Here is a 13,660-nt window from a genome sequence, read left to right as displayed (position 1 = left end):
ATGCCACTCATAGGACACTCACCTTGAGAATTTTTACAACCACTCTCTCATTGTTGGTGATGTTAATGGCCTCAAATACTTCACTATACTTCCCCCGACCAAGTTTCCGAACTAGTTGGTAATCATCTTGATTACTGCGAAAGGCAAGAGACACAAATAAATGCCAGGACTGGGGATTAACCAAACCTATACCCACTGTACACCCAGTATAGATCGTTTCCACTAATCAAACATTTGGAAGTGTCCATACATCATCACGCCATACTCATTCTCTAAATGAAAGCCGTGGCATAAACCTGGCTCCCTTCACTCTGCAGAGCTCCCAACCTAACTGACCCTTCCAAAAGAGGAGATGGGGACAGGAAGGCAGGACTCTGAGCCAATCTAGGGGGTCTAGCAAAGCATCCACCCTGGAGGCCTGGAGGGTGACCCCTCTACCCGGGGCTCCATTAGCACCTGCCTATTCCACACCCTTAAGGCAGACAGTGCCTGCTTGGAGAATCTGGACGTCTTTAAAAATTTTCCTCCCACCCAGCCTCATTTCAGAAAACCAAAAAGGCAGCGAATTTTAATAGCTCAAGAGGACAGCTGTTGACTTCCTACCCCAATAGAAACCCAAAAGTGTGAGGAGGAGGAAGAGTTGCTCCCTCTCTCCCAGGGTCTGGTCCCTGGACCCTACACTTCTCGACCCCCCGCACCCTACCACCCAAGCAGAAAAAAAAAAAAAAGAAAAAAAAAAAGAAAAAGAAAAGGAAAAAGAAAGAAAGAAAGAAAAAAAAAAAGCATTCTCTGGGGACGAGCGGTGTGCAACGCCGGGATACAGGGGTGGGGAGGTGGGCAGGGAAGAGGAAGACGAGGACATGTGCGAGAGGGGGGCCTGTGCCTCCCACCCCAGACCCCAGGCGGCGCCGGCCCACCGAGGGGCCGGCGGAGAGGCGGATCCCCGGGGTTCGAGTGCGGTTTGCGCGGGGGGCGGGGGGCTGGGGGGCGGCGGCGGCTTTACCCCCAGCTCGGGACGTGAGCCTCGTAGTCCCAGTACTCGCGGCTCCTCAGGCTGTTCACCTCGGCGTAGACCCGGGCCCTACTGCCCGCGGCCGGGCCGGGCATGGCGGGCGGGACCGGGGGGCGCCGCGGGGCGCAGAGGGCGGCGGAGCGGCGGGGGGCGCGGGGCGGCGGGCGCAGGAGGCGGCGGGCCGCGGGGCGCCGGAGGAGGAGGAGGAGCGCGGCGGCGGGCGGCCGCGCCAGGCCGGGCCCGCGGGGGCGGGCGGGCGGGCAGGGGGCGCGGGGGGCGCCGGCCGAGCCGGCCGGGCCCTGGAGCTGCCGGCGGGGCGGCGGGGCGGGCGGCGCTCGCGCTCCGCGGCGGCCTCCGCTCGGCTCGCGGCCCCAGGAGGCGGCGGCGGCGGCACCGGCAGGGGCAGCCACCGGCCGGGAAAGGGGCAGCGGCGGCGGCGGCGGCGGAGAAGAAGGAGGAGGAGGAGGAGGCGGAGGAAACCCGGAAAAGGGGCCGCGCTCACTAGGAGCGGCCGCCGCCCAGCCCGGGGCCGCCCAGGCTCACAGCGCCCCCTGCAGCGCGGGGGGACCCGCAGGGCGGCGCCGGCCCCGCCCCCGGCCCGCCCCGGCTGCCCGAGCCCCAGTCGAGCCGAGTCCCAGCCCCCGCCGGCCGGGCGGCCTGCCGCTCGCCCCGGGGACCCCCAGCCGCAGGCCGCGGCCCCGGAGCCGTCCCGCTCGAGTCGCGGCCCTCTCAGGACCGTCCGGAGATGCCCACCCACGCCCTGCGCCTCTGGTCACCCAGAGTTCACCCGGCAAGACTTCCCATACCCACTCTGCGCTGACCCGCCCGTCACCCAGCTGTTCTCATCAAATCCCTCCCACATGTCTCCCTCATAACTGAGGAACTCCCCCACTTCAAGATTTCTCCTTCCCTCTGCCTTCCCCTCTGGACCCTGCCCTGTCCCCCACAGATCCCTCAACCCCAGGACTTCCCATTCTGTCTTCATCCAGAGTCTGGCATCTCCTACACCTTCCCCCCAAATTCTCTTCCAGAGCCTTTCTTCAAATTCCTTTCCAGAGCCTTCCCTGAGAACCTTCCGAATGTCCTCTTGGGTCATTTGGTTAAACTGGAGTGGGTCAGGTTGCTCCACTATTAAGTTACTATTTTTCCCTTTGTAACTAAGAAGTAATTTGTAGGGAGATACTTTGAGACTCTGTAAAAATCCTGTTTTTCTTTTCCTCTTGCTCTCTCTCTCTCTTTTTTTCCTTTTTGTTTTTGTTTGGGAGGAATGGCCAGTCCAGCCTGCAGGGACAGACTAGGGGTTAGGATGGCTGAGGGTGGGGTGGCTGTTGCCTTCTGGCTCTGAACAGTCTCCTCACCTTCTTCTTCTGGGCCTTGCTTTTGTCTTGCTTTCCCATCCAGGGTCTTTTAGAACAGAACCTCCTCTCCCAGCCCAGGTTGCTCTGACTCCAGTGCTTTTTCCTCATTCTGTTTTCTAGATGAGACCTTGCTCCCTGCCCCTTCATGTGGTTCAGAGCAAAGACTTACAAGCTGTGTGACCTTGTGCTGCAAGATTTTATAGCAAAAAGCCAGTAATGGCATCTACTTCACAGGGCAGTGTAAAGAATGAAAAAGGTAAAATGACGCAAAACACAACAGTGTTCAATATTAAGATACTAAGTGTCTGTGCTATTATCATCAGACAGGGCCTTTCTCCATTGGCTTTTGCCTCCCCAAGGAGTTGAGTTCCTTTCACCTTCCAAGCTTGGCCAGGGGACACTTCCACCTTCCCAAGACCTACTCCTTTTTCCTTTTCAAGTTTCACCTTAAAGGTAAAAACAGCCTGAGAAGAGGACTGGATCTGGAGGCCATGGCCAGAGGCCTTCAGTGAGTACAGTGCTGTCCCCAAAATGACTTGCTGGTTACATAGGGGAACCTGGAAGTTCCCTAACCACTGAGCAGACTTATCATTGGTAAGGAACCAACTGACCCCTCTGATGTGCTGCACTGAGAAGAGACACTTCAGCCTTGTGGTATTCCTGCCAAAAATCTTCAGCCTGAATCTAATCAGGAGGACACAATCAGACACATCCAAATTGGGGGAACATTTGACAAAACCACCATCCTGTATTCTTCAAAAATATCAGTACACAATAGAAAACAAACCAAACCCCAATTAAAGGAAACTAAGAGACTAAGTGAAGCATATGATTCTGGATTCAATTCAATTCTTTTAAAAAAAGATGGGAGGAAACAGTGAGGGGAAGAAAGAATACAGCAAACTGAAGGACACTATTGGGGGAATTTGGATATAGGACATATATTGCATAATAGTGTCATATCAATGTTAAATTTTGTGGGTGTGATCACTGCACTGTGGTTCTGCAGGAGAACTCCTTGGTTTTAGGAATTATATGCCAAGTGCTTAGGGATGAAATACCATAATATCTGCAATTTATTCTCATATGGTCTCCAGGAAAACTTGGGTTCCTGAGAGCCAAAGCACTCGAGGGGAGGTGGGGCCATTGGGGCAAAGGTTGACAGTGAATGTAATTAAAGGGCATGAGAGATCACAACTTTTTGGTGGTTTTATTTCAAAATAAAACTGGAAGAAAAAGCATTTATGGGCTAAATGGACTTTGTAATTAAATTCCTAAACCTGCCAACTTCCCTAAATAGCTTACACACTAGAGGACACAAGCGTTCTCAAAATCTTAATGCTACTTTAGGATTTTTTTCCCCCAAGTTCCTATCAACTAGTTTAGATCAGAGATTCTTAATCTCAACCCTTAAACAAGCTTTCTGGGTTCCAGGAACCCAACACTGTGAGCAAAATTTGTGGGTCAGGGTTTGTGTGTGTGTGTGTGTGTGTGTGTGTGTGTGTGTGTGTGTTTTCTTTCCTCAGCATACATCAGATTCTTAAAGGAGGCCATGACCCAAAAATGATTCTAAACCATTGATCTGACTACTATGTCCAACCCCAGCCGGGGCCCATTTCTTCACCTCCACCCTTGCCCACCTCTGACCCCACCCACCCTCCCTGCTCCTTCGTGTCATCCTTCGTCACCTAACCCACACCCATCTCACGTAACCTGCTCCCACACCTGCGGGATGCCTGAGGATTCACCCACACACCTCTCTGGTGCAACACACTCCAGATGCGGCTGACACTTCACTAACTTAGTCCTGAAATCTGCAGTCAGTCCTCCCACAACCAAGTGGAATATGTTTTTATGGTTTGTTGGTAGGGAGGTTGGGTACCCCACAGAATGGGCAGGGACCCACTGCCTCTCCTTGCTCCCTGCTTGCCATGTAACTGGCATGGCATGAGTCAATGTGGGCAATTAAGTGGCACCAGTGCATCCTAAACTGAAGGATTTCCACTTGGATATACGAAGGGTCAAGTGGGTGGCTCTGCAAGGTGGGTGACAGGCTGGGAAACCAGTATTGACTGCCTCAGTTACTCCGCATGTGCCATTTGGTGAGTGTAATTCAGGGTTCCGTAGGGAGAACAAGAAAGGGCATCTTGGACCAAAATGCCCAACAATTTCCTACTAACTCCCACTATGTCTCCAAATTCAGTCCAACACTAAAATTCCCTCCAAAGCAAACACATTTTGGAAACCTCAGAAGACTACCATCTATCTTGACAAGGCCTATTTCCAAAGCATTCGAGAGGCATACGAGCTTTTATCCTGTATTGCTGCTTCTTAAAAACCTATCCTTGGAGCTGGATGTGGTGGTGTGCACTTGTGGTTCCAGCTACTCAGGAGGCTGAGGCAGGAGGATCACTTGAGTCCAGGAGTTTGAGTTTGGCCATCACAGAGAACTGATCTAAAAAACTAAAAAATCTAACCTATGAAAATTGCATGTGTGTGTGTGTGTGTGTGTGTGTGCGCGCGCTGGGGATTTGAACCCAGGTCCTTGTGTTTATAAGGCAAGCACTCTACCAACTGAGCTATATCCCCAGCCCTAACCTATGAAAATTTTTAACAAAGAATTTTTAATAGTGATAACAATTCATATGTTCTCTATTACTAAACCCTGCAAAAACCTTACAAAGCTTAAAACCATTGAATTTACACTTTAAATAGATGGATTGTATGATGAAGTTGTCATAAAATCTGTGGGTTTGTAGCTGCTGTAAGGACCCCCTTTTATTGCAGTGAGGAGACTGAGACTCCAATGACAAGGATAACCTGAGGCAGAGTTTGCATTTAAACTCACAAAGTCTATTTCCTTCACCCCTTTCTGATTTAGTAGTCCCCCAAAAGGACCCAAAGATGTACATAAAGAAAATCATTATCTATCATGGCAATGTAAAATAACTTACATTATCCCAAATGAGGGAACCTGTTAAATAGATTGTAATTGTGAGAAATTTTTAATAATGAGAAAAAATTTATGATATGAGGTTTGTTTTGGTACTGGGGTTGAATCTAGGGGTGCTTTACCATTGAGCTACATTCCCCAACCATTTTTATTTTTTATTTTGAGACAGGTTCTCAGTAAGTTGCTGAGGATCTCACTAAGTTGCTGAGACTGGCTTTGAACTTGTGATCCTTCTGCCGCAGCCTCCTGGGTCTCTGGGATTACCACACCTGGCTATGATATAAGATTTTAATAATTTTATTTAAGTTGCACAGAATAATGACTCCCACCTCCACCCTACTTCCTATTTGCCAGCTCCATGGAAAAAGAGACTTTGCAGATGTGATTAAGGATTTTGAGATGGAGAGATTATCTTGGATCATCCAATGTAATCATAAGGGTCCTTACAAGTGAAAGAAAGTGAGACAGTCAGAGAAGTAGATGTGTTGATGGAAGCACTGATCATAAAGATGCAATTGCTGGCACTGAAGATGGAAGGGGGTCATGAGCCAAACAATGTGGGCAGCCTCTGCATGTTGGAAAAGCCAAGGTAACAGATTTTCCCTAGAGCCTCCAGGAGGAACACATCCCTGTTGACACCTTCATCTGTCCAAAGAGACCATTTCAATTAAATCTATGTGGTTTTAAACCACTAACTCTGTGACCATTTGTTACAGCAGCAATAATAAACTCATACATAGTTAATGATAAAGACTCTCTCCTTTGACCAAAATTTTAATCACGCTCCTAAGTTCTTTCTGTCTAGCCTGATCTTTAGCTTCCCAGTTCGTCCTTGCTGAATCCATTTTGAGCAGATATCCTGCTCAGTTGAGCATAAATTCTCCACTTTTGGTATTTGACTACCAGGAATCACCTCACCTGCCTTCAGCAAGAATTCTGTCAAGTCTGTTTGGCCAGAAGTTCCTGATTTTTGGTAGCTAGCTCCTTGGCTATACATCTTCATGTGTCCTTGTTGGAGTCAGAGTTGAGCCCACTTTCTCTCCCCAATGCAGTGATCCCTGTACCTATCCCGTAGCCCCCTTTGAATAAAGTCTGCCTTACAATCTCTAATAAGCATTGTGAATAATTATTTCTTTTAACATTAGTACACATTTTTCAAAGAATTCAGAGAAAAACAAAACTTGCTCCTCGTTGCCTTGCATAGTCCCACAGTTTGGTGTGTATCCTTAGGGGCACTTGATCACTGAGCCATGTCCCCAAACCTATTTTGTATTCTATCTAGAGACAGGGTCTCACTGAGTTGCTTAGGGCCTCGTTAAGTTGCTGAGGCTGGCTTTGAACTCACAATCCTCCTGCCTCAGCCTCCCGACCTGCTGGGATTACAGACATGCACCCCCAAGCCCAGCTCCTGTGTATATTTCCAGGCCTTTTTCTATACAATAAGAATATATGATACAAGTTACATTCTTTTGCTTTGCTTTGCTCAGTTTCAAAACAAAATACCCAATGTATAGCCAAATGTTTGATAGGTAAGATTGCGGGCACAGAACAAATGCATGAAATGAACTGGAAGGAAATACATTAAATGCTTTTCGGTCTCTGAATACAAAGATTTTACTTTTACAACCAGGAAGGAAAAACCAAAACAAAAACAAAACCTCAAGTTTTACAGGCTGTTGACAGATTCTAGCCTTTCCCCTCACAACTTGTGGGTTAATGAGGGCTTCTCAGCAGTTGGAAGTTGGTACAAGATGAGTAAACTCTCTCTCTACAATCCAGGGAGCCCACAGGCAACCCTGGCCTCTCAGGCAGATGAATAAACGTGTTTATTAGAGCCCAGTGGGCTGCACTCCACCTGGGTACGTTGCACACACATTCCTTAGGGATATCACTGTTAGACTCTTTATGCCTTCATCGTCCTTACAGTGTGACCCACTGTGTCCTCTATCCAGAGAGTGTGCCTGAAGAGGCTGGAGAAGGGACACATCCTGGCCCAGGCAAGAGAGCCATAGAAACTGAAATTTTCTGCCGGTGCACCATGGGGACCCCTTTCATTCAGTCCATCTGAGTGGGCTTGGGAGCACATTTTTAGCATCTTCCCATCACCCTTCTATTCCCCAAAGCTCATGAACTTGAACTCTTCTCTACTATCAGGGAAATATAAAGTCATTCAGACTAACATGCAAGTACAAGTTGAACATCCCTAATCAAAAAAATTGAATTCCTGAATTCCCCAAAATCCAAAAGCTTTAGAGTGCCAACAAGATGCCACAAGTGGAAAATGCCACATCTGACTTCATGTTTTGGGTCACAGTCAAAACGCAGGCTGGCTAATTACCTTCAGACCACACGCATTCTATGGCACGTGTGAAACATGAATGGATTTTGTGTTTAGATTCGAGAGCTATCTCCAAGATACTTCTTTATGTCTATGAAAATATTCCAAAGTCTTAACAACATCCAAAATATTTCAGTCCAATTTTGGACAAGGGAAGCTCAGTCCATATATGTGATCTCAAAGGGATTTGCATTTTAAACAGGGTCAGGACTAAGGTATCTAGGAGATGTATCCTTGGTCCTGGAAGGGAGTGTTTTGGAGGGTAGTCCTTCCCTAGGGGACACACCCACTCCACTTGGTGGGGATGAGCATTTGGAGGAGTGGGCTGAACTCTGCAGGAGCAGACACCTGTACCCTGGCAAAGCCAGGGTCCCTCTTCCTACCAAACAGCTCTTCCTTACATTCTTTTGGCCCAACCAAACTGCCCAGAATCACCATCAACTCCCACATTCACCCATCACAAGGCCAACTGGCTTTCTCTTCAGATGGCTGCTCACTTCTACCCTCTTGTCTGTGCCCACAGACTTTGCCCCAATTTAAGCCCATATTGTCTCTGCTCTGTGGGCTTTCTATAGGGCACTTTCTGGAATGACCTCTGCTCTTTCTGACCCACCACATGCTAGCCCAGGGGTCCTTAAATGGGGTGGGTGGTCAGAACTTTGTAGGTTATAAACTTGTACAAAAAGTTTACATCATTATTGACTAACCTCTAGGTAAAATTTAGCATTTCTTCCCATTCTAAATGTAGTAAAAAAACCTCAAAAACAAAACACAGAAGTAACAGCAGTATCAGTGACTTTGTGACTGTGGACATTGCAGGTGGTTCCTTACCGTTGATATTATTTTCAAGGTGAAAAGTTTGTTCTCTGGAAAGATCAGCTGGAACCTAGAGGACCCCTCCTGAGGTTGGGCTTCCTCCTGAATTCCAGCCCCAACCCTTCCTCAGCTTAGCGTGTTCATTCAGAAGAAGCTCAGCCTCAGGTTTGATGCTTTTTATTTCCTCCAGTAGATACTAGCTGCTCTACCCAAAGAAAAATTAAACTAAAAGACGGTGAAAACACAAGTCGGGCTTTTCATTTTTGGAAGCGTGCCATTCTGAACGCCTGCAAAAGTCTTCATGATCAACTGGAAGATGATGGAGAAGCCCAGCTATTAGCAATGAGCCCTGAGGATCTAGGGATCTGCTTCCTCTGCTGCTCACAAGAGCACAGAGTGCACCTGAGCACAGAAGCTTCCAGAGGTGATCGGTCAACTCCAAAAAGCATAATCCAAGCCCAAAAAGAAAATCGAAACTCTGACATGCCTCGGGTGATGACCAATCCATCCACTGAGAAAGTGGAGGAGCCAGAGATGACAGTGGGGAAAGATGGTCGGGAGAAGATGGCCCCAATGGCAACCACACAGGACCTGGAACCATTGCTGAGTCAAGGAGGGTCCCACCCTAATTCTCCAGGTGTGTCATTCACCCGGCACCTACTCGTCATGACTGCCCCATCCTAATACTCCATTCTAACGTTGTCACTTGGCCCAGTCATGTCTCTAGAGCAAAGGGACCATTCCACATGCTCTTAGTATCTTTTGGAAGATTATAGATTATTTTGGGTAGAATATAACGCAGTTTGAGGCTATCTGATGTTTCTTAGTAATTTAGTTCAGATTATGTATCTTTGAAACACAAAAATAAAAATTGTGTTCTTCTCATGGCCTCCTCCTACCAGGTGCACACAATGTTCTTTGTCCTGTTCCTGGAGTTAGTAACTTCAATTACGTTGATTCTCAAGGTAGCGACTGCCAGATTTTTCCCCTGGAAATTTTCACTTTTTACCTTTTCAATGAATACAGATTTGGGATGTAGGAATTTTCAAAACCATATAATTAACCCGGACCTTGTCAAACTTTCTATTGATTTATTACATTATGGAATCGTGGATTCCTATTTTATTCAATGAGTTATAATAAAATATTATCATAATTACTTTGATGCTCAAATTGTCCCCTTCCAAGTAGCTCCTGAATCCTTTTGACAGGTCCCCATCATCATTTGAGTACTTTTTTTTTTCTTTTTCTCTTTCTTTCTTTTTTTTTTTTTTTTAGTACAAAAGATACTCCAGGCTCATTTTGTATGTTTCCTGCTCCAACTTTGGAATCAACCATTGTTTCCAGGGGTTCTGATTCCCTTTCATGGAGAATAGCATTTGGAGGTCAAATCAGAACATGAAGAGTGCTCATGTTATTGAACTATTGTTGCTCCTAGGCTTCTCAAGCAGCCAGAGAACACCATTTCCATCTTTACCACACACCATTTACATCTTTATTTATTTCTACATCTATCTATCTATCTATCTATCTTTCTATCTAAAGCTGAGTTCACTCTATATCTCCAGTTCCAACCTAACACAGCAGAATTCATTCTAGTTTTATCCCTTTCTATATTTGTAACCCTCCTTTCTGACAGTGAGCAATCTGGCAATGAAGGGCTCCTAAGTGGAGGAGGAAGTGTTAAGAAAAGCCCAGGATGAGGAGGCATTCAAAGCTGAGACCTGCAGGCAGTGAGAGCATTTACTGTGCAGACTCTGGGACCCGAGCATTCTTGCAGAACACGGCCATCATTGCCCCTGCCCCAGTGGCAGCTCACTGGACTCCTGCGGCCAGCCAGGTAAGAAGGGGTAAGGGAGGCAGCACTTCATAGACCATCCTGAGGACTTTTGGTTTGTAGAGTGACCAAGATGGGAGCCATCAGAGTACTCTGAACACAGGAGAGACCTAGCTTTAAAAAGGATGGCTCGGACTGCCAATGTGGGAGCAGGGAGACCCTCTGTAAACCAGGCAAAGGAGAAGAGTGTTTGGGGAGGGGGTGAGAAATGCTCAGATCAGGCATCAGTTTTGAGGGCTAGCCAACAGGATGTGGCCCACAGAATGTAAGAAATAGGTAGTGGCACAGGGTGCCATATAAGTGATTGTAAAAAGAAGCAAACAAATAAATACAGTAGGAAAATCATATGCGAAGCCCCTAGCATAATGTGTGGCCTGTAATAAACTACATCCATTACGTTGTCAGTCCCTGGGAGAATGAAGATGAAAACTTTCCCTTATTCCCTCATCCCCATGCCGTGTCCTGGAACTTTACCCTTTGAGCAGTTACCCCTTTCCAACCTGGGCTCCTTCTTCTCCCTCCCCCATCCTTCCCAATGAGTCAAAACTCCCACTTCCTGTGGGCAGGGTCAGGCAGAGTGTGGGTTGGCATCTGATAAGCTAATTAACAATAAAGTATTGACTTGCAAATGCCTACTCCCTCCCAGTAGGATTCAATTTTTAAAAAGGCGGCCAGGTATTTACTTACTTCTGTGAATGTGGTGGAATCTCTCACAGGATGGCAGGATGGTTAAGGAGGTCATTTTGTTCTGGGCAGCCCTCAAATGACACCTTATAGAGGTCTGGGACCTTCTGGAAGGGGCCCAGCCCAGGACCAGGCTGCATTCCTCTCTCCCTGCCTTGAACAACAAGCCTTGGCATTTACCACCTCTATTTCTCATGAGAACTTGATCACTATGTGACAGGAAGATCAAGAGTAGACCTGGTGTAGCTGCCCTGCCCCTTGTGAGCACCCATTGTTGCTGAAAGCTCGGTCCTTGTCCCTGATGTCAATCCAATAAAAGGACATAAGGACAGGGTTCTGAGAAAAAGGAAAATGAAGGTTTATTATTTGCTAGCAAAGAAGAAACACAGGGACTCCTGTCCCAAAGGCTGTGATTCTGCCCATCAGCAGGAACAGGGGCCTTTTAAAGCGGCGACTCAAAGGCTACATTCCATGTGTTCTCTGTTGGAGTTGTAATTCACTTGTTAATTTGGGAGACAGTCATTTCTGAGATCTTCTGGTACCATCTCCAAAATTTGGATTACTTCAGTTCTATGGTGGTTGTGTCCTCAGGGACAGATAACTCGGCCTAGGATGGGGAAGAAAGGTAATCCTGTTTTCCCCGAGATTAGGGGGGGGAGAGATAGGGAGGGGCAGGGAGAGAGGAAGAGAAAGAAACATGTCCATTTTAAAAATAAGTGGCAGTGGCAGAGCAGCAAGGGCTACATTCAAAGCATAAAGTGGGCCACTATTACATTTCCCCACTGTCAATTTCTATATTCCATTTCTATCGAAAAATGGGTGACAACGTCTCCAAGCTGCTTCCTGCGGAGTTGGAGAAATAACCCAAAGTCCTTGTTCTCTATCAGGTGAAGCATGGACAGTTAAGGGCATTCAGCATCAGAGCAGTCCAGAGGTCCACAGTGGCAGGGGGCAGGTGACTGGGCAAGGCATACATAGGGCAGGGGTTATGCTAAGAAAACAATAAAGACAGCAAAGCATTACTTTTTTGTAAATAATCAGCACAAAAACAATTAGCATTTCAGTCAATCTCTGAAAACCATGAGGACAGTAACTCATAATCTCATCAGTGAAAAAGAGATCAAGTTCATCAATGTAGGCGGTTAGGAAGATTTGTAGGTCTATGAAATCAAACTCAAATTAACTCAAGACAAATTTGTGACCTTTGTTATCATTATTATTGGGCACTCTCACACAAGAACCCTTCCTTTATAGCCTTTAGCTTTACTTACTTTTGGTAGGGCTGACACAAGTATACATCTTAAGTTACATTAAACAAACAAACAAACAAACATTGTTTTTCTTTTTAAATGTCCATGTAGGACTGTGCTTTTAGGCTGTATTCTATTGCCAGGTGTTTAAAACCCAAGTGGGTCAAAATTGACCTTGTTCCTATCTACTCTTAAGAGTTAGCTGAGATTCCTCAGAGATCACTCTTGGGGACATGTGCAAAGCTTCCTGGCTCCGTTAGCTTTCCTCTACCAGTGGTGCCATCTGCTAGGATGGGTTATACATGGCTTCTCTTGGAAGCACCAGAGACATTTCCTTTTCCAATGATCCTCCTTTTTACAGAATGTGCACTGGTTGCCTTCCTGTTCTCTAGGGTCCTCTTGAGCTCCCTGATTGGCAGATTGGGTGACTCATAAGATTTCAGGACCCAGCAAGGGGTCCTATTGTTCTCTGGGTCCTGGCTGACCTTAGAGGGAAAGGGCCAAAATGTTGACTGCTTTTTCCTTGGTCCTTTTACTTCCTTGACTTTGGCCTCTAAGTTTTGGTTTTAAACACCCAGCAGGCCAGTTTTACCAGTCTTAAAGTGGGAGTAACAGGTTATAAATTCAATATCTCTAATTTTACAGTCATCCTTTTCATTTAATAGGGGATAGTATTAATACTGGAAGTCAGCATTATATACTATCTGTCCTATAGGTGATTGCTTATTTTATCAAATTAACTCAACTTGCTTTATTAGAAGCAATATCAATGCAAAACACTAACAGGCAATAGGTATAAACTGTACAAGGAAAATAAAAAATGAAATTAACAGAGAAAAAAATATTCAATTTGTATACTAGCTATGAACTGAGAAAAATTATTTTTATAATCTTAAACATTTACTTAGTTGTATATTATATCCCCTATTTATTGAGATCACAGTAATCTTTACAACAAAAATTGATCTTTGACTTTTTTTGTGTGTGTGTGGTGCCAGGGATTTGAACCCAGGGCTTTGTGCTTGTGAGGCAAGCACTCTACCAACTGAGCTAAAGCCCCAGCCCAAAAATTGATCTTTGAACGCAAACTTAAAAGAACTCAAGTCCAACCTATTCTGGAGCCTTCTAACATGGAGTAAGGTGAGAGGCAGAGTTTTATCTCAGGTAAGGCAGGGCTCTTGACAAATAATAAAATACAGTATTATATCTGGAACATGAATCAAACAAAGGCTAAAAGTTTTAACTTTTTGTGTGTGGAAAAAGTGGCAAAATGCTTCCATGTTTTATAATTCCACCTTTAAACAGATCAGGCTGTCCTTATTACCTTCCAAAAATACATTTAAATTTCTATTCCAGTGTAAAGAGTAACAGAAAATTGTATATAACTGATTGACAACAGGTTACTTTATCCA

The 13,660-nt window shown here is 46.1% G+C and overlaps 1 protein-coding gene across 1 annotated transcript in view; it reads right to left on the bottom strand.

Moving 5' to 3' along the window:
- Positions 1–1,192, bottom strand: part of Csnk2a2 (casein kinase 2 alpha 2) — a 33,587-nt gene extending 32,395 nt beyond the window's left edge. Inside the window, 2 exon segments of the mRNA XM_047527737.1 lie at positions 23–134; positions 1,004–1,192. Coding sequence (XP_047383693.1) covers positions 23–134; positions 1,004–1,107 — 216 coding nt within the window. The 5' untranslated portion in view covers positions 1,108–1,192.
- Between the last annotated feature and the right edge of the window lie 12,468 nt (positions 1,193–13,660).

The sequence above is a fragment of the Sciurus carolinensis genome, chromosome 16, assembly GCF_902686445.1.
Source record: "Sciurus carolinensis chromosome 16, mSciCar1.2, whole genome shotgun sequence".
NCBI classification, from domain to species: domain Eukaryota; kingdom Metazoa; phylum Chordata; class Mammalia; order Rodentia; family Sciuridae; genus Sciurus; species Sciurus carolinensis.
This window is presented reverse-complemented; position numbering and strand designations above follow the sequence as displayed.